This window comes from Photinus pyralis, unplaced genomic scaffold (assembly GCF_008802855.1).
Source record: "Photinus pyralis isolate 1611_PpyrPB1 unplaced genomic scaffold, Ppyr1.3 Ppyr1.4_unclustered_Scaffold781, whole genome shotgun sequence".
In the NCBI taxonomy this organism is placed as follows: domain Eukaryota; kingdom Metazoa; phylum Arthropoda; class Insecta; order Coleoptera; family Lampyridae; genus Photinus; species Photinus pyralis.
The window spans coordinates 18,742-44,642 of NW_022172244.1; the positions used below are offsets into that span (position 1 = coordinate 18,742).

The window sequence follows — 25,901 nt, forward strand, 5'->3', positions numbered from 1 at the left end:
AATTTTTAACGGCCTATTAATTACTGAGAGGCTTTGGAAATCGAAAAAACTGTGAATTATTAAAAATTGTTGAATATTACAGAAAATATGTAAAAGATAAATATTGACATGCTTATATTTTTAAAAAGGTAATAAAATCCTACATTTGATGCGATAAAAAAAACTTTTGTACATTCCATGATTAGTAATGCTGCTGAGTCACGGCCTTCTCAGTTTAATGATAACTGCGATATTCAATTTTTACTGGACATCTACTTTTAACCAAGAAATCCAAATATGTATATATTAATATACAGAGGGTTCCATTAAAAAAAATGCAACTTTGATATAAATCACCCTGTACCTATAACAATTGCAATTTCGTTAAAAATATTTTTAGATTATAGCCTAAAGGGCCCTGCAACATTCCCCCACAATGAATTTTAAGTATGCGTGTTAATAAACCCACAATCTTCCATCCACACACTAATGGCCCACCCTGTATAGCTTCTATACAGGCTACTACAATATGGCGCCCATAAGAAATTAGAAAGTAGTAGCCCTAGCCTATATAGCTTCTATACAGTACAGGCTACTACTTTCTAATTTCTTATGGACGCCATATTGGATTTTTACGGAATGAGAAAAAAAGAAATTCATTGGAATGCATCGACATTATAGCCATGTTGATTCATCAAGATCTAGTTACACGTGGATTATGGGACCCGCGTCATTTTTGTTTTGTTTTGTCCTTTATCTCATTTCGTAAAAATCCAATATGGCGCCCATAAGAAATAAGAAAGTAGATTCAGATTCTCCGAAAAAAGTGCCCACGAGAAAAATCCATTTCCGTTTAAGCTAAAGAATTGACACTTTTTTCGGAGAATCTGAATCTGTTATCAAAATTTCCATATCGCACTAGATGTAGAAGCTACAGGCTACTACTTTCTTATTTATTATGGACACCATATTGGATTTTTATCGAATGAGATAGAGGACAAAAAAAATAATGACGGGTCACACGATACTTTTCCATAAATTTACAAGACAAATTTCAAAATCATTCCTTTCTGATCAAAACATCCACGGGTAACTAGATCTTGCTTAATCAATCTGACTATAAGATGGCGATGCATTAATAGTTATTTGTTTCATAAGTACGAAAAATGCGCGTTTTCGGGACGAGGAAGAGTGTTGGTGGACAACGCGTTAGTTTTTTTAACATTCTCTTGATTACAAGAATGTTTTGATAGGACCTGTACTTTGGATGCTATAAACAGAAAGTCGTCAAATGGTACATTTTAGTGAATATAAATTGGTGTAGTTTTAAAGCTGAGGGGGTCAATTGACGCAGAATTTAGCGCTCTTTAATTTATCTCTTTATTAAGTTTTCCCCCGGTCACTTTAAGGTAGTCCCTCTTTCTGGTCTAATATTAGTGAACTAATATGGTATTATGCAAAAAGGTTTGTAATAAAATTAATATAAATCCTTAAGTAGTCTTCAAACAGATTTCTAAGAGGATGCTTCCCTTGGAGGCCTACATAATAATAAATAATAAATAATAAATAATAAATAATAAATAATAAATAATAAATAATAAATAATAAATAATAAATAATAAATAATAAATAATAAATAATAAATAAATAATAAATATGCGCCGATACCAATTACAAAAAGATTAACAGTATAACGCTTCAAACTTACAAATTTTGTGGTTGTATTTCTTCCTCCCAAGGCTCGATTTTATTCAAATTTTGCCTTGAGGTTTCCCATATCAGCGTTGTGGCCCCTGATTTATCGAATTTCTTCTCGCCCTCTTTAACTTCTTGTCTAGTTGTCTGAAATCTTCTAGCATCCTCCTGGTTTGGTGTTGAATTTTCTGGCGATTTTTTCCTATTCGTAATTCTAATTCGCCACTTTCGTTCTTTATATCCTTCTGAGTTTCCCTTTCAAGTTATGATTCGACCTTCCCGTACACTTCTTTGAGTTGCTTGCTGTCATTTTCTGGCTCTAGATTTTTGTATACTCTTCTCTAATCCCATTTGATTCAGCTCTTGGATTTTGATCAGCGTTTCCATCACGCTTGCAAGTTTCTGAATTCCTGGTTCATGGCTACGATTCCGATGTAGTGTCTTCTTCGGCATCACTAGCTTTTTCTTGGCCCGCTCCTAGCTGATTATATTGCTGACTAGATTCGCCCCCTTCGGCATTCTCTTCTTGCGTATAATAGATTCCAAAAATATCTTCTCTCTTGGTATGACATTTTGTTACTTTGAATTTGAGATTTTTTTTGGGAATTACTTCTTCCTTCAACTCTTCTTCCTACGAGGCTTCTTAAGTCCTGATATTATTCTATATACAAAAGACCTACCTTGGTATCCTCCTAGAGGATAACAATTCTTAAACACCTTTTATAAAAATATTTTTTCCACTACCCCTGGTATAAATAAATTTCAATCCTAGCTTCTCAATCTCGTTCTCAATACTCAAAACTGCCGAAACCCTTATAAGGAAACCGTATACTACCACTTCATGTCAGAAATTTTGAAACATTAAAAAGCTTCTAAAATTTTAGATTCACCCTGAGATCTATGACAACACTGACCTACTCTCCGTATTTGCTTAAGCGCGCTTTGTGTAACATCAGCTGATTCTGGAATACTCTTCGCACAATGACCTCTTTCCTGTGATCCACTTTCGTTTACTTTATTAACCGTGATTTAGAAAAACTCAAAAAGCCCTTAATTCCTGGGTAAACGCGCACATTGGGCGCCAAATGTAATAGGTGCTTCACAACCCCGCGGTTGTGAATTAAATATAATAGGTTTTTTTATTTAATGGAGGTGTTGACCAACTCTTTTTTAATTAAGGCACCGAATTTAATAATCTGAACTTTTTTCTGCAAAAAAAATGATTTCCGTTTTTAGTGTTTTTTTAATAGTTCCCGTTTACTTTTAGTTTGTTGTTTTTCAAATCTCATTCGGTTGTTTCATTTTTAAAATCACGAAGGGGTATTGTAACGGCAGCTTTTTTGTACATTTCAAATCGAATTTCAATCCATTAATATGTTAGAGATTTTCAGGAGCGAATGTAAATTTACTAGCACATTCACGAACACCAACTTGATGCAAAATTACAAGTAGGCGGTTAAATCGCCTTTACACAAGTATAGAAAACTAAATAGCGCTTGAGCATGAAATTCTCTTCAATAATTTGTAATTAAATCATGGCACGATGATGCTAGTCAAATGGTAACACGACGGAAAGCGGCAAGTTATTACAGCGCAGTAGACAATTGTTCATAAATACCTTCAATGTTTGTGCACCATGAGCGCGTTCGGATCACAGCTTTTAATCATAATGGAAATTATTGGTCCTCCAGCTGCTTTCTGCACGGAGCGGCTATAGACTTCTCGCTGAGAGCTTTTCTTCGATGTGGAATCGAAATTGGGCCTCCGGCTGCTTTCTGCACGGACCGAGTGTAGATTTCTCTGGGGGTGTTAACACACTAGAACCACCACCACCTTCAACCCCTAACACAGGAAATGCGACACTTGGCCGAACTTTCGCAACAAAGGATCGACCGGGTATAAATACGGAAATCTAAACGATAAGAAGACGCTAAAGTTGAGTAAGTCATTCACTACCCTGCTACAAGCGACTGAGACGGACCGTTTCTCCAACACTTTCCGTGTTCACGATCATCCTCGACCGGCGTATCACAGTGCCTACGCGCACTTGTTTATATTTGTATGTTTGATATGTATTGTAGGTAATCTTTTGTTTCGTTGTTAACACTTAATTGTTCATTGTTCCGTACTACAATAACAAATTTCCAACATTACTGTTTCGTTTCTTGGAAATTTTGCGAAGATCTTCGTCCGGAGCGCAAAGATGGCTCTATGGAGATGATGTCTAAGTGGACGGATTGGCTTAAGATTGGACGACGCGCTTTGCGAAAACGACCGGTGCAAATTTGGCACTACGTAATGCCGCTTAACGAATGCTGCTTTCCCACTATTTACACTCATATTTATAGGTATAGCCGTTGTAAATTCAGATCCAAGAAGCGCTTTACCTTACAACGATAAATGATATAAATTCCGACCCCGCGCTATTATAAGCTTTTTGTCGTTCAGAATTCGGTTACACAGACATATTACTCTCCTTGCTCGTACTGTAATTACAATGACCCGCTTCATTTATCTCATCCTGAATATACACAAGTGCTACAGCATAAATATTAATTTACTATATTTACATCCGAAATAAAATTGTACAATTTTCTGTATTCTGAAGTACAACTTTCCATTAAAATAAATCCATGGAAATTTCTTGCTCTTGCATGAGCCTAACGCCTAACTAACGAAAGTCGTTCAATCACTTCTTGACTGCAGAATCTCCTTGTAATTTGTAGCAGAAAAAAAATGTCAAGGAAGATAACAATTTTATTCCTTACGTCCAAAAGATATCTGAAAGAACGCTGAGGAAAATTAACGTGAGACCGGGTTATTAAATCACCCGGCATAGAACTGACATCTGTAAATGGAAAAACCCGATTTAATTGTAGGTAACTGATAACGCCAAATAATGTTGAATTCGACTTGTTTATTATAGTAGTTATTTCGCGGCCGTGTCTGTGTGTCAGTGTGTGTATCGTAACCTTTGTTCTTTGAACTTATGATTATTTTGTGGAAGTGGATTATGGTGGTGAATGGGGGATGTCGCCCTGCAGAGAAAGGTAGAGTTTAGCATGTAGGTTTCATTAAATAGGTTCTCGTTCGCTTTGAAATCGCACTAATTTTGCCTTTCGTTTGTAATACCAATGATTAAGATATTACTGCAGGATGTTGGGGCCGTAATGAAAATTAAATATGGTTTTTTTACGCACATGCGTTCTTTGTTAGACAACATATTTCCGATTTTTAGCTCTGGAAAAGGGCAGCTTATTGAATTTTTGAACGTCTGTCTATGTCTTTACAGCTTCGCTGTTATGTAATAGGTGCATTTAACATGGCGTTGGACAGATATGACTATACTCTTTTTTATCACGTCTTGTTCTATAACTATAATATAAGAATGTGCGACCTTTACGAATGATGTCTGCATGCCCAATGGTCAACGGGTGTATGTATGATTGAAAAACATCTAAAAATGATAAGAAAAGTGTGTGCATTTCCACTATCGCGATTTTCCCTTTGCTCATGCCTGCTTTCGAAGTCTAGAACTGCCATTTAAGTAAATTACAGGAACGTAATTGAAATGCTTAATTAATGTCATAATTATCTAAACTGCTGTAATTCAAAGACAAATCGAATTTAACATTCGGTGAATTAGCAGAAGTGTTCTATGATCTTAATTTAATAGAGGCAGGCTTATTAAACGCTGATCTCTGCATTCTTGTCCTGCATTACTATTTAACCCTCAGTATAAACCGAATCGAATAAATTTCCAATTTAAATTGATTGGAACAATTACATTTGCTTAATATTCGCCTGTTGACGGCGTTTATTAAATCGCCACCGTGTTACAATCTAGCAGCTGCAATGCGGTGGATTTTGTGCCTAGCGTAAAGAGGGTTTCTCTTTTGTTTCCTTAGCAAAAGAAGTTTATTTAGGGCTCTCTGCTCGGGCGGTTTTAATAGAGCCGTTATAGCAAATGTATAAAATCCCTTCAACCCTGCATAATTACAAACAGAATGAGTTCCGATGTTCACTCAAACTTAATTACGAATTTACATGAGAAATGTGCTTTTTAACGGATTCGAATTTAATAACGCATTTTATATTGAAAGGTTGAAAAATGGGCGAACGAATTAAAATGTAGAGATTACCCCGTTGTTAAAAAGCAATTTCCGACTACTAGTCATCAAATTCTCTTCGCTTCAAAAATTTGCATCCAAAAATGAGCTGCCTGCAGCCATTAACCAAATTTGTAAATGCAATACGGAATACTTTAAAATGGTAATGCTGCCAACAAGACGTGGCATCAGAAGCATTAAGTGTTTTACCTGAAGAGTCCTTAGGGAAGTTTATATACTTTATTTTATAGCATATGTTAAAATCACATTTTAATAGGTTTGAATGCGTAGGCTAAGCCATTCTTTAACTGTAAGGATAGATAACGTGATCACTTTAACCGTAAGGGTAAATAAAGTAAAACAGATGACTGCGCATTCTAATAACATCTGTCATTCTTATTTCAAATGCAAGGTATAAGACGACTATAGAAACGATCACGACGGTAGAACCTAAGCTTGCTATTTTTGTCGTTAGTCTCTAAATTAAATTCATAATTGTCAGAAGCTTTACAATGATTTGTATCGCTTCTGCTATAAAATAAAGTTTTGTATTATACACGACGATAAAGGGAAACTAACATCTCGTGAATTAACATCTTTTTATTATACTTCATTGAAATCACCTTATTTACACCTGTATTAGAAATAATGGTATCTGGCCTTTTCCAGGCTAGCGCACGGAATAGTAGATTACATACCGAGCTGGGAGGTGGTTCATTACCTACCCCGAGGGCTTAAGGTACCTCACCGACGCGCGAAGCGCGGAGGTGAGGTATAAGCGCGAGGCGTTGGTTATGAACCACCGACCAGCGAGGTTTGTATACTATTTTACTCACAATCGATCATTTAAGGTAAAGTATATAATTCAACAAGGTGTTACTTTAACTGTCAATAATAGTGACACCGCCAATGTAACCATTAATGTTTACAACAATAGCAAATAGTTTCGTTCTTCTTCGTAATTTGCTATTGCTGTAAACATTAATGGTTACATTGGTGGTGTCACTACCTATTAGTATAAGTTTCATATAAGGACAATATGAATAGCAATTGCAGGTAAGGAAAGTGACAGATGCTAGCCGGGAAAGTGACGGCTAAGGTGAGTAATGAGTCGCTTCGCAACCGCTATGAAGGTTAGGAATTCAGATAATACTAACCGATTGTGAGTAAAAAGTTTTCCCGGTCCCTTTGATTCTTTCCGTGCGCTGAATATAAATACCCAAAATATTGCTTTCAAATACAAATTTACAGGGAAGTAGACTAATTTTCAGAAATTCTATATGCGTTGTAATGTTTCATATGTAGGTATTTTGCGTTTTAATTCGTAGATGTTTGAGTATTTAGGTAAACTTCTTTGAGAATTTGTGACATTTTTTGACGTTTCGTCAACCTTATCTGAAATAAACTAATTAAACAAATCGCCTTTGAAACGATTTGAGAGTAACCATGAAAACGCATTTTCTATAACTGTTACAAAATAAAAATGTTAGCGAGTTTGTTGTTTTTTATGTTATCGATTTAAAAGAAGTATAATAAAAAATATCGTTCATTACACGTCCAGAAATGCTTTTTCCGTGCTTGCATGACTTTTGCCACGCGCGCACGGAAAAAGCCTGCTTTCCGGACTCCTAATGAAATATACTATTGACCGGTCACTCAATTTTTAAAACAACTATTATTATACTTTTTCACACAGGAAAAACCTTTAAATTTTCAAATATCTCCTGAAGGCGGTTTAGAGTATTTATATACTCTTAACTATAGTTATCTTATCAACATGGAATTAATTCACGTAGAGCACATTGACCACCCAGACGTTCGTAAGTGAGGTATTGCATTGACGGAAATACACGTTTTGAAGCACCAGGAATCTGGTATGTCTGTCTGTACTCTCATTTCGGGCTAAACGGCTGAACCGATTGGAACCAAATTTGGTACATATATTCTTAGACATAAAAGGGCAGAATCGCCGAATTGAATTCTTGAGGAATTGGGTTAATTGATAGTTGAGGAGCTGAGAGTGTATCTCATGCAAGTACAACATCTAAACTGGTCTATTGAAATATTTAAAGAGTCGCTTCACACTCGCAGTTTAGCAAATTGGTTAACCGAAATAATCTAGAATGCAGTTTCTGAAGTTTGTCAAAATACAACAATGTCAAGGGCAGATCCTGAATGTTGTAAATTCTGGTCTAGTGTCAAAAAATGTTTCGAGGAATTTTTTTAAATTTGATTTATTGCTAATCCACAACCTGCTAGTTACAGCTATAAGTAAATGTGATTATCGAACTACATTTGAGGGAGAAGTTCTCCAGTGAACGGTCTCCTATAAGATAATTGAATTTGACATAACCGTGTAAAATAACCGACCACTGATTTAGCACATACGTAGGCAACTGTTTTTTTAATCTTCTTTTGATGTCGGACTAAAGTTCTCTTGCTTCCTCATTGGGATGTTCTGGGAGCTGTTTTAGGTAGTTTAGTGTTAGTCTGATGATTTCTTCTCCAACAAGCAGAGTATTCCAGAGTCGTCATGCAGGGTCTTAATACTAATGTATGTACCATGGTGCATTGACGATCATTCTAAGCATCTTAGATTGGATTTTTTGTATTATTTGTGCATTGGATGGTTCAGCACGGTCCCAAATTTAAACTCCATATGTCCATATTGGATTTATTACACACTTCTATTTAGTAGTATTTTATTTTCTGTGGAGATAATTTGAGGTATCGATGTTGAATCTTGAAAGTATCGGTCTATGAGATATGATTTTAGGATCAGGTAGTGAGGTGTGGGAAGGAGCGTTTTAAGTTTATATAGGGGACCCTCATGACATACTCGGTCGAAAGCTTGCTGAACGTCCAGGAAGGCCGTTTTTTCTCTTCTAGGCTTGTGTGTGTTTTAACGATCTGTGGCATTGTTGTACCGTTGAGTGGCATTCTCTAAAGCCAAATTGGATGTTTTGTTCAGTCTCTTCAGAGATTCTTTTCAGCAGTAACATTTCTAAGGTTTTGGACATGATCGGTAGTAGGCTTATTGGCCGGTACGAGGAAACTGCATTTGGAGGTTTATTTCGTGTATTGATCATTATTATTTGTGCGAACTTCCATGCCATCGGGTGGTTTGTTTATCTTAATACGCTATAATAAATTGTGGTTAGCAAAACTAGTGCTTTTCTGGGTAGTGTATCCGATGATAAAATCAAAACCAGGAGCTTTGTGGATGTTACATCTCGAGATCTCTTATTTTACTTCTTTTGGAGAGAAACAAGGGTGGATAGGGCCGGCGGGATACACCTCGAAGACGCACACCTTGCAAAAGGTGGTTAATTTCGCCCCTAGGAAAAAAAAATAAAACGCAGGAGTTGTGTCTTTTCAACGACACCAATTTGAAAACAATTGGAACAAAACTGTAGAAGAAGATGGGAATAAACTGAAAAACATCAAGTTAGTATAACACGCTCGGAGATGGCGCCAAGATGTCGCTGACCCCACATCATGTAGCCCCGTCCCTAAAGCTGTTAATTACACAGCTCTGGTGGGTACATGTACACTCCTCGCCTTCCTACAAGCGTTTTACTTTTCTTACGTTTCTTACGTCTTCCTAAAAACTTATAAAATATCTCAACTATCTTCTTAAATTTAGAACCTTTTTACCAACATATAAAGTTAAACTAGAAAAGTCCAAGGCAACGACCTTGGAAAACCCCGAGGTTAACTACCTTACGGAAATCGCAGGTCAATAACCTCGAACGACCTTGGGGAAAATCCGTTGTCAAAGTCCAAGGTCACGAGCTTGGAAAACCCCCGAGGTCAACAATCTTGAAGAAAACCGTGCGGTCATGACTGCGGTAAGACCTAATGTCAGGAACTAGTATTCGGTTACCTTCCCGTGCGTTAACATCGACGCATTACCAGTATTATTAATCTCTCTCGCATCATTATTATCAAGTTACGCGATTATCTGCATCTCTTTCGTGTGTGAATAATGTGTGTATACCTTTTTTCAAGGGTGCTGAACTTTCGTCACATCTATCTGACGTCATACGCAAATTAAGGCAGGTCGTAAATTAGTAGTTGTTACATATGTCCACTTGACGTTTCAACTTATTTATTAAGGTGTCACTATCGTTCATTCATTATTAGACCGCCCAAGTTGACAATCACTTGTAAGGCATCGGTTCTGATAGGTTTTTCCTGTTCTTAGGTTTTATAATGGCTAAATGGTCTGTATTTTATGTAGAGGAATTCCGTTGGTATGAATTAAACCTTTTCAACGTCTTGTAATCACCTCATGTAACCGTGATTCTTTGCCATCCAAAGGATACTCCCGAGCATCCGAAACTCTTTGCCGATGAATGTATGATGGTTACAGAAGAACCAATACGGAACATTTGTAACTTAAAAGTTTGTTTTTAGGCAGTTCGTAATATAATATTTTGTTTACATAATGACTGATGTGAAATTAAGTATGCTAGCCAATGTGAAGAATACCGTTAAAAGTTGCGCGAATTTTAATGGACCCTTAACTAGCCATCTGCGAAGTAGAATAGAACCAATCGGTTTATCGGTAAGCTGTTGCAATTTAAACATCTTCAAATTGAGTAAAGCGAGTCATTATACCAGTGGCTCTTGAAATAACCATCGATACATACAGTTTTCTGTTCTTTTGCCACACAGTCGAGATATTCCGCAATAAGGATCTTTGAATATCTTCTGATCGATTATTTTAAAAAAAACGCAATTGTTGAAAGAAACAGTAGTGAAGAAAAAAACTCTCAATGTTTTCATATTCAAATCGGTTGTACAAAAAGACAACAAGCGACCCTACACCCACAAATTCCATCTTCTGATCCTGCATGGAGTATTAGTATATACCGGACCCCTTACTAACTTCTTTTTCTAACTGTTTGAGAGTACATCTTGCCCAGCTTCTTCTAAAAGGAACCCTTTACTGTATATCAGGTTTTCGTCTACAAACCACAGGTCGTAATGAAAGAGTGAATTTCGTTGTGTTTAACAGTCTTTCAAAAAATTGTAGTCTTTTTGAACTGCATAGGGCTGTTCCATAAAATAATCTATTGGAGACGGTGCAATCTCCGCCACGTGAATTTCAGTTTCTTCAAACTGCGGGACACACACAGAGGTACCAGATATTTCTACGCCATCAAGTCGTTGAAGCCATTACTGTTTAAGGAACGGAGTGTAACATTCTCACCTATAAAATCATTCAAATACCTAAGTGTTCTGGCGAACATCTTCATTCTTGTATCGGTTCTGTCATATTTACCTAATGGTAACGGGAATGACCCTATAATTCATGATATTGCAGCGAATCGAACCATTATGTGGTAAAATTTTAAAATAACTTGTCTATTAACGGCGTTGCTGCACTGTCCGACTTGCTAAGCGTTTTTAACTTTGATGATATTTACTTCACTTTTAACACAAACTACCTAATCAACACTGGAAATTCTGTCTAAACGAACAATCGTTTGAACGGATTGATAGTTATGACAGATCAATTGGTTTATTGTCAGCGACTTACGTCTAATGACGTAATTTTTTGTCTCAATCGATTTAAATGTAATGAAGAGAGAATCAACATTATGACGTCAGGTCAGCACCAGTGAACAAAGTATAATATGTGTGGAGGAGATAAAAATTTCAGAATATCCCCGGAAGTAGGGAAAGAATGGGGGTGCAAGAGCGCAGGTCATGACCCGTCTAGGTCATGACCTCGTCTGCTAACCTCCAAATGCGTATGGGGTTACAACCAGCTATTGATGGGGCTGCAAGTGCGCTGTCTGCTGACCTCCAAATCGTATGGGGTTACAATCAGCTATTGATGGGGCTGCAAGAGCGCTGTCTGCTAACCTCCAAATGCGTATGGGGTTACAACCAGCTATTGATGGGGCTGCAAGAGCGCTGTCTGCTGACCTCCAAATCGTATGGGATTACAACCAGCTATTGGTGGGGCTGCAAGAGCGCTGCATTGGTAGAGCGTATATATGTGGTCGTGTTGAATAATAGTGAACAGTGTTACGTCGAAGTAATGGAGCATCTTACTAAGTACATTGAAGACGCCAAGAAGAAGGTTGGTGAAGTTGTAAAGACCCCATCAGTCAAAGCAGAACAAGAAGAGACAAAAGTGCATCGACAGTTATTTAATCAATATTCGTATTCATTAAATAAATCGCAATCGAAATTTGTTAGTGTTGGCTTATCTCCTGATATCTCACTTTTACCGGTAGTGAAATTAAGTGGAGTGAAGGGTCAATATATTGTGTTTGACGAAAAGGAATGGAAAGCTTTTTTAGAGCAACAGGGAGTAATTACAAATTATTTCTACTCAACTTATGCAATTTGGCATCCCATCAAGATACTCACCAAAACTATCGATTTTTTAACAATCAGTGATCGGAGAGTTATCAAAATTTCCGAATTGGGACCATATGAAATATATTTAGGATGGGAGAGTATATTGGAGTTATGGAATAAGTTGGATCTAATCAAGTTTCGACTCAATTGCATGTCCTCTGAAGAATTCGGAAATTTCTATACCAACTTAATTACTGGGGTTGCTGGCATGCCTGGGGAGCCTAAAACTAATATAATGAATGTTCTAGACCCCTTAATGGCAATCAATTGTAATAATGCCGGTATTATGTTGGAAGTGGTAACTTTGTTACCCGGTAAAGTTGAGCTTGACGTGGAGGTGGCAAAGGTATTTAAGTAGTGTCTATTAGTGTAGTTGTAGTATCTTAGTATAAATACGACAAGATGTGGATGGGTTACGCTGCCGAACATTGGACCAAACCCGTCGACGCACGCACTGGCGTTGAACGGTTAGTGCAAGAAATGTCGGCTTTAGAGTTTGATGCGCAGCATGAAGCAGTATATGGTCTAGGTCGTTTTTATACCGAGGAAGAATGTCATGATATTGCTAAAAAATATAATCGTGGTATTAAGTTGTGCATTTTGTTCTTGAATGGTAAATACTGTTTATCTTGTCTTATACGTAAGCTTTGTGAGGCTGGATTAGAAGAATCTGCAGACGATTTGAAGAAGTGGGAAACTTCAGATTCCAGCGAGAGTGAAAAAAGTGACACCGAAGAAGAAGCTTAGTTCAAGATTGTTCAAGGTGTATGTTGCTATAAGTGCGTCAAAACTCAATTGTGTGTAAGGTGTAAATGACTTTTGCAAAATGAAAAGTGTTAGGTTCGATAAATCAAAAAATACAGTTTTTGTTATGCGTGCTTGGTCGTTTGCCTACAGAGAAGCAAGAAAAGGACAATGGCAAAGTGCGGCATTAGATCGGTATCGTTTTAAATGTAGAATTGAAGGCGTTGCACGTTTGTTAGAACCTATACTATGTAATCGTATTAAAATGTATCAATTGTACAAATAATAAAATTAAAATATTGAATATTGTTGTTTATTTAAAAAATTACTGCATTACGTAAGTATTATAAATATAATAAACGTTAGATAAAGCACAATGAGAAGGTGAGCGTATATGATAATAGCAGTTTGCTTCTAACAGTGGAAGGGCTGGTTCTTCATCTACTTCAATAACTTTTTGTGATAGTGTTTTCCGGATGAAATCAGCTTTTTCTTTTCCTTTAACGTATACTTGATCCGATGGTGATATTAACTGCCGAAGTATCATTGGAAACAGATGTAGTGGTGTATGACCATTTTCCCATTTAATTCCGTGATGATTATGAGTCAACCAATTAGCTTGACGTTGAAACTCACTATCTAAGTTGTTCCAAGGAAATGGAGGTTTGAAGACAAAATGAGCTGCTTGTTTGCCATTATAGATTGCGAGCTCTTTCGGTGAAAATCCTTTTTTTGACGTTTTGAATCCCTGCACGTCAATTACAACCACCATTCTAACGTCTACTGAATATTCGATTCTTAACTATCGAACCTTATACTTGTCTTACAGCCTTAGTTAGTGCATTGTACGTAAATACTCGATCATGTAAAATCAAACAGTATGCCGTAGTTTTATTTGGTAAATTAGCATTTGTTTCAAATTCTACTCGCAATACCACGGATTTCGAGTTTAATCCTTCTTTTTGGTTGGAACAATCAACCACGATTAACGGGGCATGCTCTTTAAATTGTTTTGGTGTAAGTAGTGGTCGATTTTCGGTTTCATAATAGGAAGACTGAAACTTTGCGTACATTTCATATAAAGTTGCATATCGATTATTCCCAAAGCTGATGTTTAAATTGTCGTAAGGATAACGCTCCGTATTAAGGAAAACGCGTACATTCTTAATGTCACAGTGATCAAACTGACTCATATCTTTACTCACTTGTCCGTCACGATCTGTTTGAAAACCGATGATGATATATCGAGGTGTTTCTAAACTAGTAGCTGTCTTTATCGCCCAAGTATGTTTATCTGTTTGTGGGAGAGCGGGATAAAGATGTGCTTCCCAACTTCTAAATGCTATCTGAGTCTCCGAATTTTTGTCAATGTATTTTGTTAATGCTAATTCTTCTGTCAGAGCCGGAATGATATGAGGCACCTTCCAATAAATCTTCTCGACGTCAACCTTAAGTGCTTCATCGGCTACTGTAGATTTGACGGCGTCGTTATCTGTATTACTTCGTATCAGCACAAGTTCCTGTCGTATATTTAATATAACTTTTCGGTAATCTTCCGCAAACCCTAAAAGCATTTTTAGGGGTATGCAAACGTTAAAATGACCCGTTGGACTAGTAATAGCACTGTCAGTGGTAGGAAACCATCCAGAATTTTGGTATCGCGTACTATCATTAGAGGTTAAAGAAACCAGAGCCTTCATCGTCGATGACAATCCTGTTTTAGTTGTCGAGTCCACCACAATCCCGTTTATTTCATAACGAATTTCACTAAATAAGAACGCCACACCGTTATTTACAAATTTTCCCGTAAGTGAAGCTGTATTATCTTGTCGTAATAACCTTCCTTCAATATAGAGATAGCTCTCACAAGGAAGAGTGCACATATCTTCTTGTATTGGAATCCTAATTTCATCGTTATTTCCAAATCTGGTAGTGTATGGTTGATGGGTGTGATATTCGTAATTTATAATGCTATTGTCCACAAGCACTTTTTCGTTAACGTCTAAGATATTCATTGCAAGAGTGTAAAACCGAGAGACTTTAGAAATATTTTGTTAGCAGATGTTAGCGGTTTGCGCGTAGAACTCTGACTAACCCTTGACCTAGTGTTGTTGGTCCTTTTATGTGATGCACGTTTACATCCACAATGGTTATAACGCTTCACCATTTTTAACTTTTTTAAGATGTAATCCTATCGTGATCACTTCTCCGTTGAAATTGACAATGTTTCCATCCTGATCGAGAATTTTAAGGGTAATGTTGGAAATGGTAGTAACGTTAATTGGTAAATAAATAACATGAAGAGGCGATTCTATTATCTTATAGCCCGCAGGAACGTTTGGGAAAAACTGATGAATGATGTGGCCAGGCGAACCGTTCTTGAAGTTGCCCGTTGTAATATTGCACTCGATGAGCAGAGAGTTGACGTTTATAATGTCTACCGGAAATGTTGCCGTGTGTGTAATTTTCGGAGGGAAGACTTTTTTCTCAAATCCCAATAGTGATCCGATTGAATTCGGTGTAGTAAAATCTATTTCTTGAGTCGATTTAATAGACACCTTGAGCGTATTGTTGTTAGTACGCAAATCTAGGAATCCTCCACTTTTTGAAACTTCGGTACTGATATATTCACTTAAATCTGCAACTTCGTAACAACCATGCGGAATGTCTATTATTGTACTTCCGTATTTAAACCGGTTGTTTGCGGATGTAACGTTTTGTATGCTGTTAAAAGTTTCGAAACTCGTTAGTCCCAAAACGTATTCATCATTAGTATGGAGATATATGGGTGGATTAAAATCTGCGGTTAAGACAGATTTTGTATTCGTGAACGAAAATGTGTACGACATGTTGATGTTTTTCTTTGCGACTAAGTCACAACGCTATGTGTTCTTGTATAAAAATTCTAACACTAAATGCCCGCAATTATAGGTATTGAGTGCTTGTAATTGATCATAATTGTATTCAATTGTATTTCTGCTACCACCTCCGCGAAAGTAATGAACCAGTTCTAGTGGAGGTTTAACGTGACCTATACTGTCAAAATACACTACACGACTTCCTCGTTTAATATATGCCGTCCAATGGGTGCCCTCATTTATTTTGTCATCCAAATTGATGATACCACATTCCGTTTTATTTATCCGATTTGGTAAACCATTGCGCATGAAGATACCTCTAAAGTGTGGTATTTTTAGAAGTTTGATGTATTTACTGAGGTCGACGTCGGTTAATGCTCGATGTGGTAGCTTCACTGGGAGTTTTTTTGATACGGGTTTAAATATAGACCTAACCCTTTTTTGTACGGTTTTAAGTAAAGACCTTTTCCAATAGCCGCGGCTTCCATAGCTTGATTGTGACGTTTTTTTTCTTCCAGCGTCTTCTTAGCATCATTTGCAGAGTTTACTGCTTTTGCTATGGCTGCTGCTCCACCACCTAGTGAACCAAGAGCGCCCAAAGCCGCAAATAATGGTATAAGAGGTAAAAAACCCCCTGTTTTAGGCAATGGTAAAATTCTTTGCTTTGGAGGATGTACGCTTCTTTTCTTCAGCGCTCCCAGAGCTCGTCGAGCCGTTGCCTCTAAGTTGGAATGTATTTTACCGCCTATACGTTTTCTAGCCAACTTGACTGCGTTATTGAAGGTAATAGGAGAGTTTCGTTTCACTCGTGATTTTGTACCCATTCCGAATGTTCTTTTTCCTTTCATAGCACCAGCTACTGTAAGGGCGGCCGCCTTCTCACCGAAACTAGCGTCAGAGGAGCGAAATCTATTCCAAGCTTTCTCTTGTAGTATCTTATCCGCCTTATGTCGATGGCTTAGTTCTTTAGATTGTGAATATGCAATATCGTGTTCTTTACAAGCTTCGTCTAAAGGATTTATTGCAGGGTCACCGCGAGCCAAGCGTTTTTTTAAACGAGTTCCAGGGCCGCAGTAGTTATATCCAGGCAGATGTAATTCGACTGGCAATTTATTTATAATTGTATTTAGAAACCCTCTCCCTTTTCGGCTGAATTTACGATTCTTTCGAGTATAAATTTTCATAGAGATGCTGTATACGTGTTGATTCTTAAAAGACTCTTTTTACTATAAACTTATTATCCGAACGACGCGTACTTATATACCTACCGTATTTATATGCTGCGGTCTACAATACCGATTTGTCAGTTCTAACATGACTACCATTAGATTTACTCCTCAAGAAGTGCAATTACCTGTTAAAAATTATGATTCATTTTCTTCCGCTAAACAACATTCTAAACATAGTGATCTATTTAAAGGCGGATGTAGACGAGGTGTGATCGTGGGACCTTCTGGATCTGGGAAGACCAATGTTATGATAGCGTTATTAGAGCACCCTAATGGTTTACGCTTTGAAAACGTGTATGTGTACAGTAAATCTTTGTATCAACCTAAATATGACTACCTTCGTCAATTATTGTCATTTATAAAGGGTATTGGATATTATGAATACGATGATAGTGTCGATGTTATACCCCCTAATCAGACGCGGAAGAATTCTGTTATGATATTCGATGACGTAGCATGCCACAAACAAGATGAAATACGTGAACATTTCTGTTTCGGTAGGCATCAAAATAATGATTGTTTTTATCTGTGCCAGACATACTCTTCTATACCGAAGCAACTTATACGTGATAACGCGAACTTAATTATATTATTTCAACAAGACTATACCAATTTAAAACATGTATTTGATGACCACGTAAATGTTGATATGTCTTTTCATCGTTTTAAGGAAATCTGCTCTCATTGTTGGAGACAAAAGTACGGGTTTCTAGTAATAGATAAGGGGAGTGATAATAATTGTGGACGTTATAGAATGGGATTCGATTGCTACATATCATTATAAATACAATCGTCGTAACTAACTTGCTGTAGTCAAAATGGAAAGACGTTTAGTTGAGGACCTCTTAATAGCCCGAAAATCTGTAAAGCGAAAATATGACAGTTTACGAAAAGACATCGCTTCTACAGAACGAGAGGTGGAGCGACATTTTAAACCGATTACGCAACCCTTACGACAACTATTAACGACTGCAAATGGCGAACCCGTGAAAACTGAACCTTCATCAAGCATTAAACGTCATTCACCGATTTTTGCCCAACACACTTCGCAACAAAAGACCTCCACTCCTCAAAAAGTGGCCAGAAACCTCTTTTCTGTAAATGAGCCGAGTATCTTGAATGAGCCGAGCATTTTAGAAGAAAGTGAATATGGAGATTCTACTCCAGAGGGAAATTATGCGCCAACATTAGATCAATTACGTGAAGAACTGTCTCACGTAGGAAACAATCCGGCATTTGAAGAGTTTCTTGATCAGTACCAAGGTTTACCAAAAATATATGTTGAAGGTATATTCAGAGACACTAGTAATGAATATGATCATAAGTATGGAGTTCGCTATGATCCCGCTTTAAATAAATTTAATGTGGGCGATTCAGAATTGGACTTTGACAAAGAAGATATTGTTATCACATCTTCTACAGGAGATCGATTTCAGTATAAGGGAACGCCGGGTTTGTTCGAATTACTCTTCAAAAGAGCACCAATTGGATTCAAAACAGCGGACTCAAAGGCATATCGCGATATTATTGTACGTACTAATGCAGCACGTCGGAATTACAACGCCTCAGACCAAATTCAAGGAACCGGTAAATCAATAAAGTACGTGAACATTATTAAGCCACTTCTACAAGAACCGCATTATTCAAGCGGTTTTTCATCATCTCAGTTAGACCCACCGCGGAGACTGCGTACCCTGTCCCGTCGTAGTAAACGAGGAGGTTCACTAGCGACACTGCGCCTTAATAACAAAAAAATCGAATTCATTCCTTGGAATGATCCTAACAAATTAGTGGACTGGTTAAGGGTGTTATTAGGATCCAAGTCTGCTGGAAATACTGCGAATAACAACGAAATCGTATATATAACTGAAGAACTGCGTAGTTCTGGAATAATCGAGTAAAATAAATTTGTTCAACCTTTTACTTATTCGATCATTGCAACAATGACTATTGACAAATTCGGACGTCACATTCACGCTCATAAGGTGTGCGATGATCCCTCACGTTATACTTATGAACACTATTTTCATGTGATTGGATTAGCGAGTGAAAACAAGTTGGACATTAACATTCTCAATCCGGAAGATGATGGCACGTGTAGATTTCGCCTCACCGAAGGTACCATCATAGAATGCGTTTGGGGTCCGCGCCGCAGTAAAGTAACTATTAACGGAAAAGAGTATGCAGATCCATTACTCCTAAACGGTTTAACATTACGCAAAGGCGATCGTATAAGTGCAGTTTGCCCTAATGCCGAAGAAGGGGTAATATTTTGTTTAACAGCCGTATTGCAATCTACGCTTAAGAAATGAGCAAAGTTCAACTAGTAGAAGAATTACATAAACCGGCAAGAAAGAACTTTCCAAGACGACGTGTAATCATAAAAGGATTAAATGACTTATTTCAAGCCGATTTAGTAGAAATGATACCTTATGCGCGAACAAATAAAGGATTCCGTTACATTTTGGTTATTATAAACGCATTCTCTAAATTTGTTTGGGCTTTTCCCATAAAACGAAAAAATGGCAAAATGGTAGCTGATACCATGAAGAAGCTTTTATTACAACTAGTAACCCCTCCAACAAATCTACAAACAGATATGGGGAAGGAATTCTATAATAAGGACTTTAGCGAAGTTATGAAAAAATTCAAAGTTAATCATTTTAGTTCTTTTTCGAACTTAAAAAGCAGTATTGTAGAACGTGTAAATCGGACCCTTAAAGGGATGATGTGGAAGGAATTTAGTCTACAAGGATCGTATAAATGGTTAGGGCTTTTACCACGAATAGTTGACAAGTATAATGCAACTATACATAAAACTACCGGTTATAAACCTATCGAAGTTAATGAGAAAAATGCTTCACATATTTTAAAGAAATCTTTTAGTCGTATGAAAGTGGTTGATCCTAAACCACCTAAATATAAAGTGGGGGATTTTGTGAGAATAAATAAATACAGGACGGTTTTTACGAAAGGATACACTCCAAATTGGACTTACGAAGTGTTTACAGTGGTTAAAGTGAAAGTTTCAAATCCAACTACGTACATTCTAGAAGACAGTCGAAAACAGGAAATAAAAGGTCGATTCTACGAACAAGAGTTGCAAGCTGCAAAATTTCCCGACATTCACTTAGTCGAGCGTGTTATACGACGAAAAGGACAGAAATCATTTGTGAAGTGGTTAGGTTTCGATAGCTCCCACAACTCCTGGATATCAAATAAAGATTTGGTATAGAAATGTGTTTAGACGACGGTGTACCTGATTACACTATCTTTGAAAATCGCTTATTATCATTTCTAAGATGGCGTGGACCTCATACATCACCGAAATCGCTTGCACGTGCAGGTTTTATTTATAAGAATATAGGTGATACAGTGGAATGCTTTTACTGCAAGGTACGCATTAATCACTGGTTGGCGACGGATGTTCCCATAGCAGAACATCTTCGATGGTCGCCAAGATGTCACTTCGCAAGACTACTTAATGCTTCAGGAGCTCTTCGCATGATAAATCAGACTTGTGTTCCGTTCGTAGATCAAGTTCGCGACAGACTACACGTGGGAGATGGAGATTATAATAAAACATAATAAAAGATGTACATTTTTGTATTATTATTGTAACAATAATTGATTACATTGTATAACATTTTTTTTCTAAATATATATATTGTAAATATTATAATTTTTATTGGAAGGAGTTAATCAAATCGTTCAAGCTTTTAATTGATTTAATATCACGATGACCCCATGCCAATGTTTTAACGGTGCCAGGGATAACGTATCGCTTATCATCTGTGGATGATAGCGCTATCTTATTTCTCATTTCTGTGTACATAGTGTGTAAATGAGATCGAAAACCACTCATTTTTTTAATAATAACCCCACCTTCCTCGACTACTTTTTTATAGTCATCCTCTTTCAAACAGTTCTTTATTACGTATTTTTTGACACCTTTAGCTTTTTTATCAACATGGTCACCTACATTTACACAGTATGACTTTGCACCTGCACCGTAAAAACTAGAGATGGGAACACCGGAATATTCATCTCTCATTTTACCTACAACTGAGATGTTACGGGGGACACCATGTAGATTGTTAACCGGAAATTTTGACGTATCAAATCTATCCAAATGTGATATCATATCTTCATAAAAGTTATCTGTAAAAATCTCTAACACGAGGGAATCGGTATCTGTATACAATAAAGTTACCTTCTCACGATACATTGGCTTTAAGAAATCGTAAAAAAACTCATACATAACGGTTTTCGATAAATCTAAAATAGAAAAACCAACGTACACTGGTTTATCATAAGTCACTGAAACTTTCGACATTTGAACTGCAACTAAGTTTTCCGAAAATACTGAAAGATTTTTAAAATTCGGTTTTGATATATGTCCTTCTGCTCCAAGTTTCCTACCGATCCTTTCCCAATGACTTACAAGCTTAATATCAACTCGCTTATCCACGTTCTCCATTGTTTTCCCAAAAATACTGTTAGTCATAGTCTTTACGGTATTGCGACCGGACTCTGAGGTTTCACGGTTACGAAGTTCGGTATTTAAATCAATATAGGTTCTTAGCCAAGGTGATTGTGTAAATTTAATCCCCCTGTGAATTTTCTGCAAAACTAACCCGTGTTGTAAACATTGCTTTAGAGACCTATAATGAATGACGTATTTTTCTTTGCGATTTAAATTTGGAATAAGTTTTGGATACTTCGAAGTAGAATTTGGAGGGGTCATTGATTCTGGACAAAAAGGCATATCGTTATGCGTTTCATGTAATTGTTCAGGATACTCCAAATCGACTTCTAAAACGTAACCCGTATCTGATTCGTCTAATATTTTGGAAACCTCAAAACTCTTAATTTCTTGAGGTGTTAGCCACACAAAGTCGCGCTGGGGGAGGTATTGCCTCATTGAATGACCATAAAGGTTACAAGCGTCGAGATAAACTATATAGGAACTTGGTTTCGAAGGATCGTAATTGGCAAGGAATTTATTGTTTGCAATTGCTCTGCGTTTGGTGCAAGTACTCACACCACCTCGAACACCCCCTTTAAAAAAATTTAGCATATCAATATCGGTTAGCAACTCCAATTCTACACCTGTCTTTTTTAACATAGCATCCCAACTAAGACCAGGAGCGGTAAAATATTGCGCTGGATCGAGTTGGTAATTATGGAGACACACGCGTCTATAATTTTCAAAGATATCAGCCAACAAAAGCACATCAGATTTTAAATAAATGTCTGAGTACTCGCCTAACGTTTGACATTGAAATAGATTCCAAACATCCTGAGCACGAGAATATTCATCCTCCGTAATATGTTGCTCATGTAGCTTATCAAAAAAATCGGCTTTATTGGGAAGTTGAGTTTGATCGAGTTTATCAAATGCATCTACAAATGAGTATGGAAACACCCCTTTTTGCCTAATTAACTCAAATGCGCGTCCAGTTCCAAAGAATGTTTTTATTTCATTACATTCACTGTCACTTAAATTTTTGGAAAGCACGTTTAATGAACTACCTAAAAAACGAAAACTATCTACAAAACGAATTCGCCAAATCACATTTTTGGGAACCCCATTCTCCACAATTTGATCAACTGAAATATGCTTAGTAAAGGAAACATATTTTTCTTTATTAGTAGCAATGACGTCTATGTTTTCATTCTCTAAAGCCAAGCATTTAACAAACATATGAGCATCATATCCAGTTAAATTATGAAAGAATACGGGGACAAAATTTGGATTTTGGAGCTGTAAATTGCAAGTAGAGTGCGAAATGCCTCTCATAACTCCTGACCAATGGCAATGGTCTAATACTCTTACATCCCCATCAAGAAAAGTCTTTTCGCAAATCCAACAAATGGTTGCACTATCATATTTTCGCTGTTCTTCTATTGTTAGTTTTGGTAAAGGTTTAGCGTGTTTAAAATGTTGATTGTATAAGGTTCTAATATCACTTTCTATCATATTTACAAATTGCAATGCAGCATCCGGACCGCGATACGTTTGAAATTTTGAATAGCTATCATCAAACGAACACTTAATATAATACGCAAAAGAATACGGATTGTGTTCGAAAGTATTGGTGGTAAATTGAAGCAGAGGGTTTGGTTCAGGACCGTGAATCGATTTAAGCAAGCATTCAAAATCTGCATATACGACAAATGGAAGTTTCAGTCGTTTTTGGTAGTTATCGAATTTTAATTGATTTTGAAATGACGATTCACCCCATTTTGTTACTATAGGCTCAGTTGTGGGTAAAAATGTACGAACATAGTTGCAATCAAATATTGAATGACGCCAAAGCTTTTCTTCAGTTGCAAAATATACGAGACATCCGTCGCAAAGATAAATTGCCTCTTTGTGCTTAGACACTTGCATGGAAATCAATCTCGACATATCCTGAATCCAACAATAATGGCTATTACCATCTACACTAGTCAAATATAGAAGATTTACATGCAACGTCTTTTTCTGTTTAGTATAATGCAAAGGACCCACTATTTTGTAAACAACTTTACCATCCTTCTGCGTATCTTCCTCCAATCCATACACGTTAATTGACAAGGGATTATTCTCTTCAAATTTCGCTATTGCATCCAATTTTACGGGAAATGTGATTCCATCAAAATTGAACAGTTCTGAATAATGTCGATAAGACTCGGGTTGACATGGAGGTCCAGTTGGAGTATCGATAGCTGACATCAACGCCCAACCAAAACACGCGAAGTCGTTGTTTCTAACATTGATTGTAGCCCTTTTGCGAGAAATAAACGAAGGGGTCGGTATAAAGGATGACGCTCGTAACGGATTGTACCTATTGATGTTAAGTTCTATGTACAACCATTGTTGCAGAGCCCATCCTGAAAGTAATAATAGGTATGTAGTTATTACACGAACAATATATATATATATATATATATGTATTATACCCGAGTCTCTCTCTTGAAATTCTGAGGCGTCTGCTTCAAATTTTGAAATGACGTCGTTAAACCATTCACTTAAATCGGAGCTCACCGTCAGTATTTGGTTTCGAGTATTAAAAGACTTAACGTCACCTCGTTCCTTTGCTTCCAAAATAAAATGACCAAATAACTCGCAGTTCACCTTCAAGCTGCCCATTATACCAATTTGTTCACGTACCAATTTTTGTATTACATCAGTCAAAGATCTGGTAAATTCTTTCAGAACAATAAATTGCTTGTTCGGGGTTATCCTGTAGCTTATTATGCGAGATTTGAAGGCCGACTTAACTACATCAACACCTTCAGTAGAAAATACAAGGGAATTATTTTTGTGTTTGGTAGTACGTAAATGTCCCACATAGTCCCGGGTCGAAATATGCTCAAAACACGTATCACAATACCGCTGCCCCCCATGGGTAATCTTTACCTTTTTTTTCAGAGCTGGTTCTTGAACTACGATTAAAAAAAAGAAAGTAATTATTGTGTTTGTAACAAAAATTTCTTACCAGCACATGACGTTTTGAGATGGCGTAGGACACTACTTCTTAAAGTGAAAGATTTATTACACTTAGGACAGTTGAACATTTTTATTGGCAGCTCCTATAACAAGTGCAAATGTACAAGAAAAGTTAATTTCGTAAAAAAGATTCTTACTGTAAAAAAGGGTCAGAAAACTGTTGAATATCTGCTAATAACTTCATCCTCGTTTGAATAAGTTGCTCGGTTTGACACTCGCACCACTTAAGATCGCAGTAATTGTACTGTCGCTTAATAAACAGAATCTTAAAAAAACGAGAAAGTTTTTGTTCTACTTCTATCAATTGACGTTTCAGATTTCCAAGATCTCCAAACACTTCTTCAAGGAGCGATACATCAAAATCTGGGCAATATAGATTGTTACCAATTAAATCGTTCTCAATTTCTTGCGATACAGGCACACATTCTTTTGCCGGAACCACTACTATATTTTGTAATATATTAATAGATTTATCGTTACGCAAAGGATCACTCATGCTTACGTCAACTTAAAGAAGTCTTCCTTGCACTATTTGAATGGTTTCTCCAACTTTACTTCTCCTTATATATTGCTTCTAATGATATTCACCCTCCCCACTCTCTCTTAGTTGCATATAAATACAGATTTATCTCATATAGAAGGTATTAATAACGACTGAAATGGAAAATCATGGTGAGTAAAATTAAAACATTTAGTGCACAAATCATTACGTATTGACTTTTTGTTACCAGACATTGAAATATGGGATGTAACTCCGGCGGAGATTTGGGTAGATAGGCCCAGTAGCAATTCAACGCCCAGGACGGTCATTACCAAGGAGCAAGGAATACCGCTATTAGCGGTCACAGTGCCCCAAAATGGCCCACCCATAATCACAGCGTTGGGGGCTGTTACCTTCGCGTTGCGGGAAGTAGGCAACACGGTCGAAATATTTATAATTAATAAATATAATTAAAGATTTTCAAATTTGTATTATTCGATGCCTTAAAAACAGCTGGAGATGTCCATATTCACAACTGATGCAGTAATTATTTTTTACTTGCCTTGCAAGTTTACTGTAACATATTCAGGTACATAGGTGCACATACTAAGCAGAATTATATAGCTGTACTGTTATACATTAGCAACTGTGAGACCTAGAAATCTGCCAATAGATTGTGAGTTATACGACAATATATTTAGTTTTGTTATACAACTAACGTCTATGAATGCAAAATTTAACCAGGTGCTTCTTACACAAGTGCAAATATTTGCTACAATGTATAAATTGTCAATGTTGTAAACCAAACTTTTTAAAACGAATTTTATTGCATTTCATAAAAAACCAAAATCCATTCTTTTTACAAAAAAAAAATTACATGATATGCAAAATTGTTCATTGTACGTATTAATATTTAATTTTGAAAAC

The 25,901-nt window shown here is 36.8% G+C and overlaps 2 protein-coding genes across 5 annotated transcripts; one reads left to right on the top strand and one right to left on the bottom strand.

Annotated features, from left to right (window-relative positions):
* The first annotated feature begins 11,471 nt into the window (after nucleotides 1-11,471).
* LOC116182857 lies at nucleotides 11,472-13,287 on the top strand. Its single transcript, XM_031503410.1, has one exon. It carries the CDS (start codon nucleotides 11,518-11,520, stop codon nucleotides 12,520-12,522), a length of 1,005 nt encoding a protein of 334 aa, XP_031359270.1. The 5' UTR covers nucleotides 11,472-11,517; the 3' UTR covers nucleotides 12,523-13,287.
* Nucleotides 13,288-20,636: 7,349 nt separating this feature from the next.
* Nucleotides 20,637-25,228, bottom strand: LOC116182856. Of its 4 annotated transcripts, none has more exons than XM_031503409.1 (5): nucleotides 24,996-25,228; nucleotides 24,631-24,937; nucleotides 24,483-24,576; nucleotides 24,070-24,429; nucleotides 20,637-24,011 (listed from the first exon to the last, which is right to left on the bottom strand). In XM_031503409.1, exon 5 carries the CDS (start codon nucleotides 23,714-23,716, stop codon nucleotides 20,681-20,683), a length of 3,036 nt encoding a protein of 1,011 aa, XP_031359269.1. In that variant the 5' UTR covers nucleotides 23,717-24,011; nucleotides 24,070-24,429; nucleotides 24,483-24,576; nucleotides 24,631-24,937; nucleotides 24,996-25,228; the 3' UTR covers nucleotides 20,637-20,680. The 4 variants fall into 4 exon arrangements, with proteins under 4 accessions (XP_031359269.1, XP_031359267.1, XP_031359268.1 ...); XM_031503407.1 differs by having other exon boundaries at nucleotides 20,637-23,874; nucleotides 23,944-24,429; XM_031503408.1 differs by having other exon boundaries at nucleotides 20,637-21,860; nucleotides 22,134-24,429.
* Between the last annotated feature and the right edge of the window lie 673 nt (nucleotides 25,229-25,901).

Bases quoted from the DNA above. Each gene is read 5' to 3' on its own strand.
- LOC116182857 (XM_031503410.1), top strand. From the start codon at position 11,518: ATGACCTCGTCTGCTAACCTCCAAATGCGTATGGGGTTACAACCAGCT.
- LOC116182856 (XM_031503406.1), bottom strand. From the start codon at position 24,561: ATGTTCAACTGTCCTAAGTGTAATAAATCTTTCACTTTAAGAAGTAGT. The intron at 24,430-24,482 runs GTAAGAAATTTT...TTTTAATCGTAG, and splicing joins TCTCAAAACGTCATGTGCTG to TTCAAGAACCAGCTCTGAAA.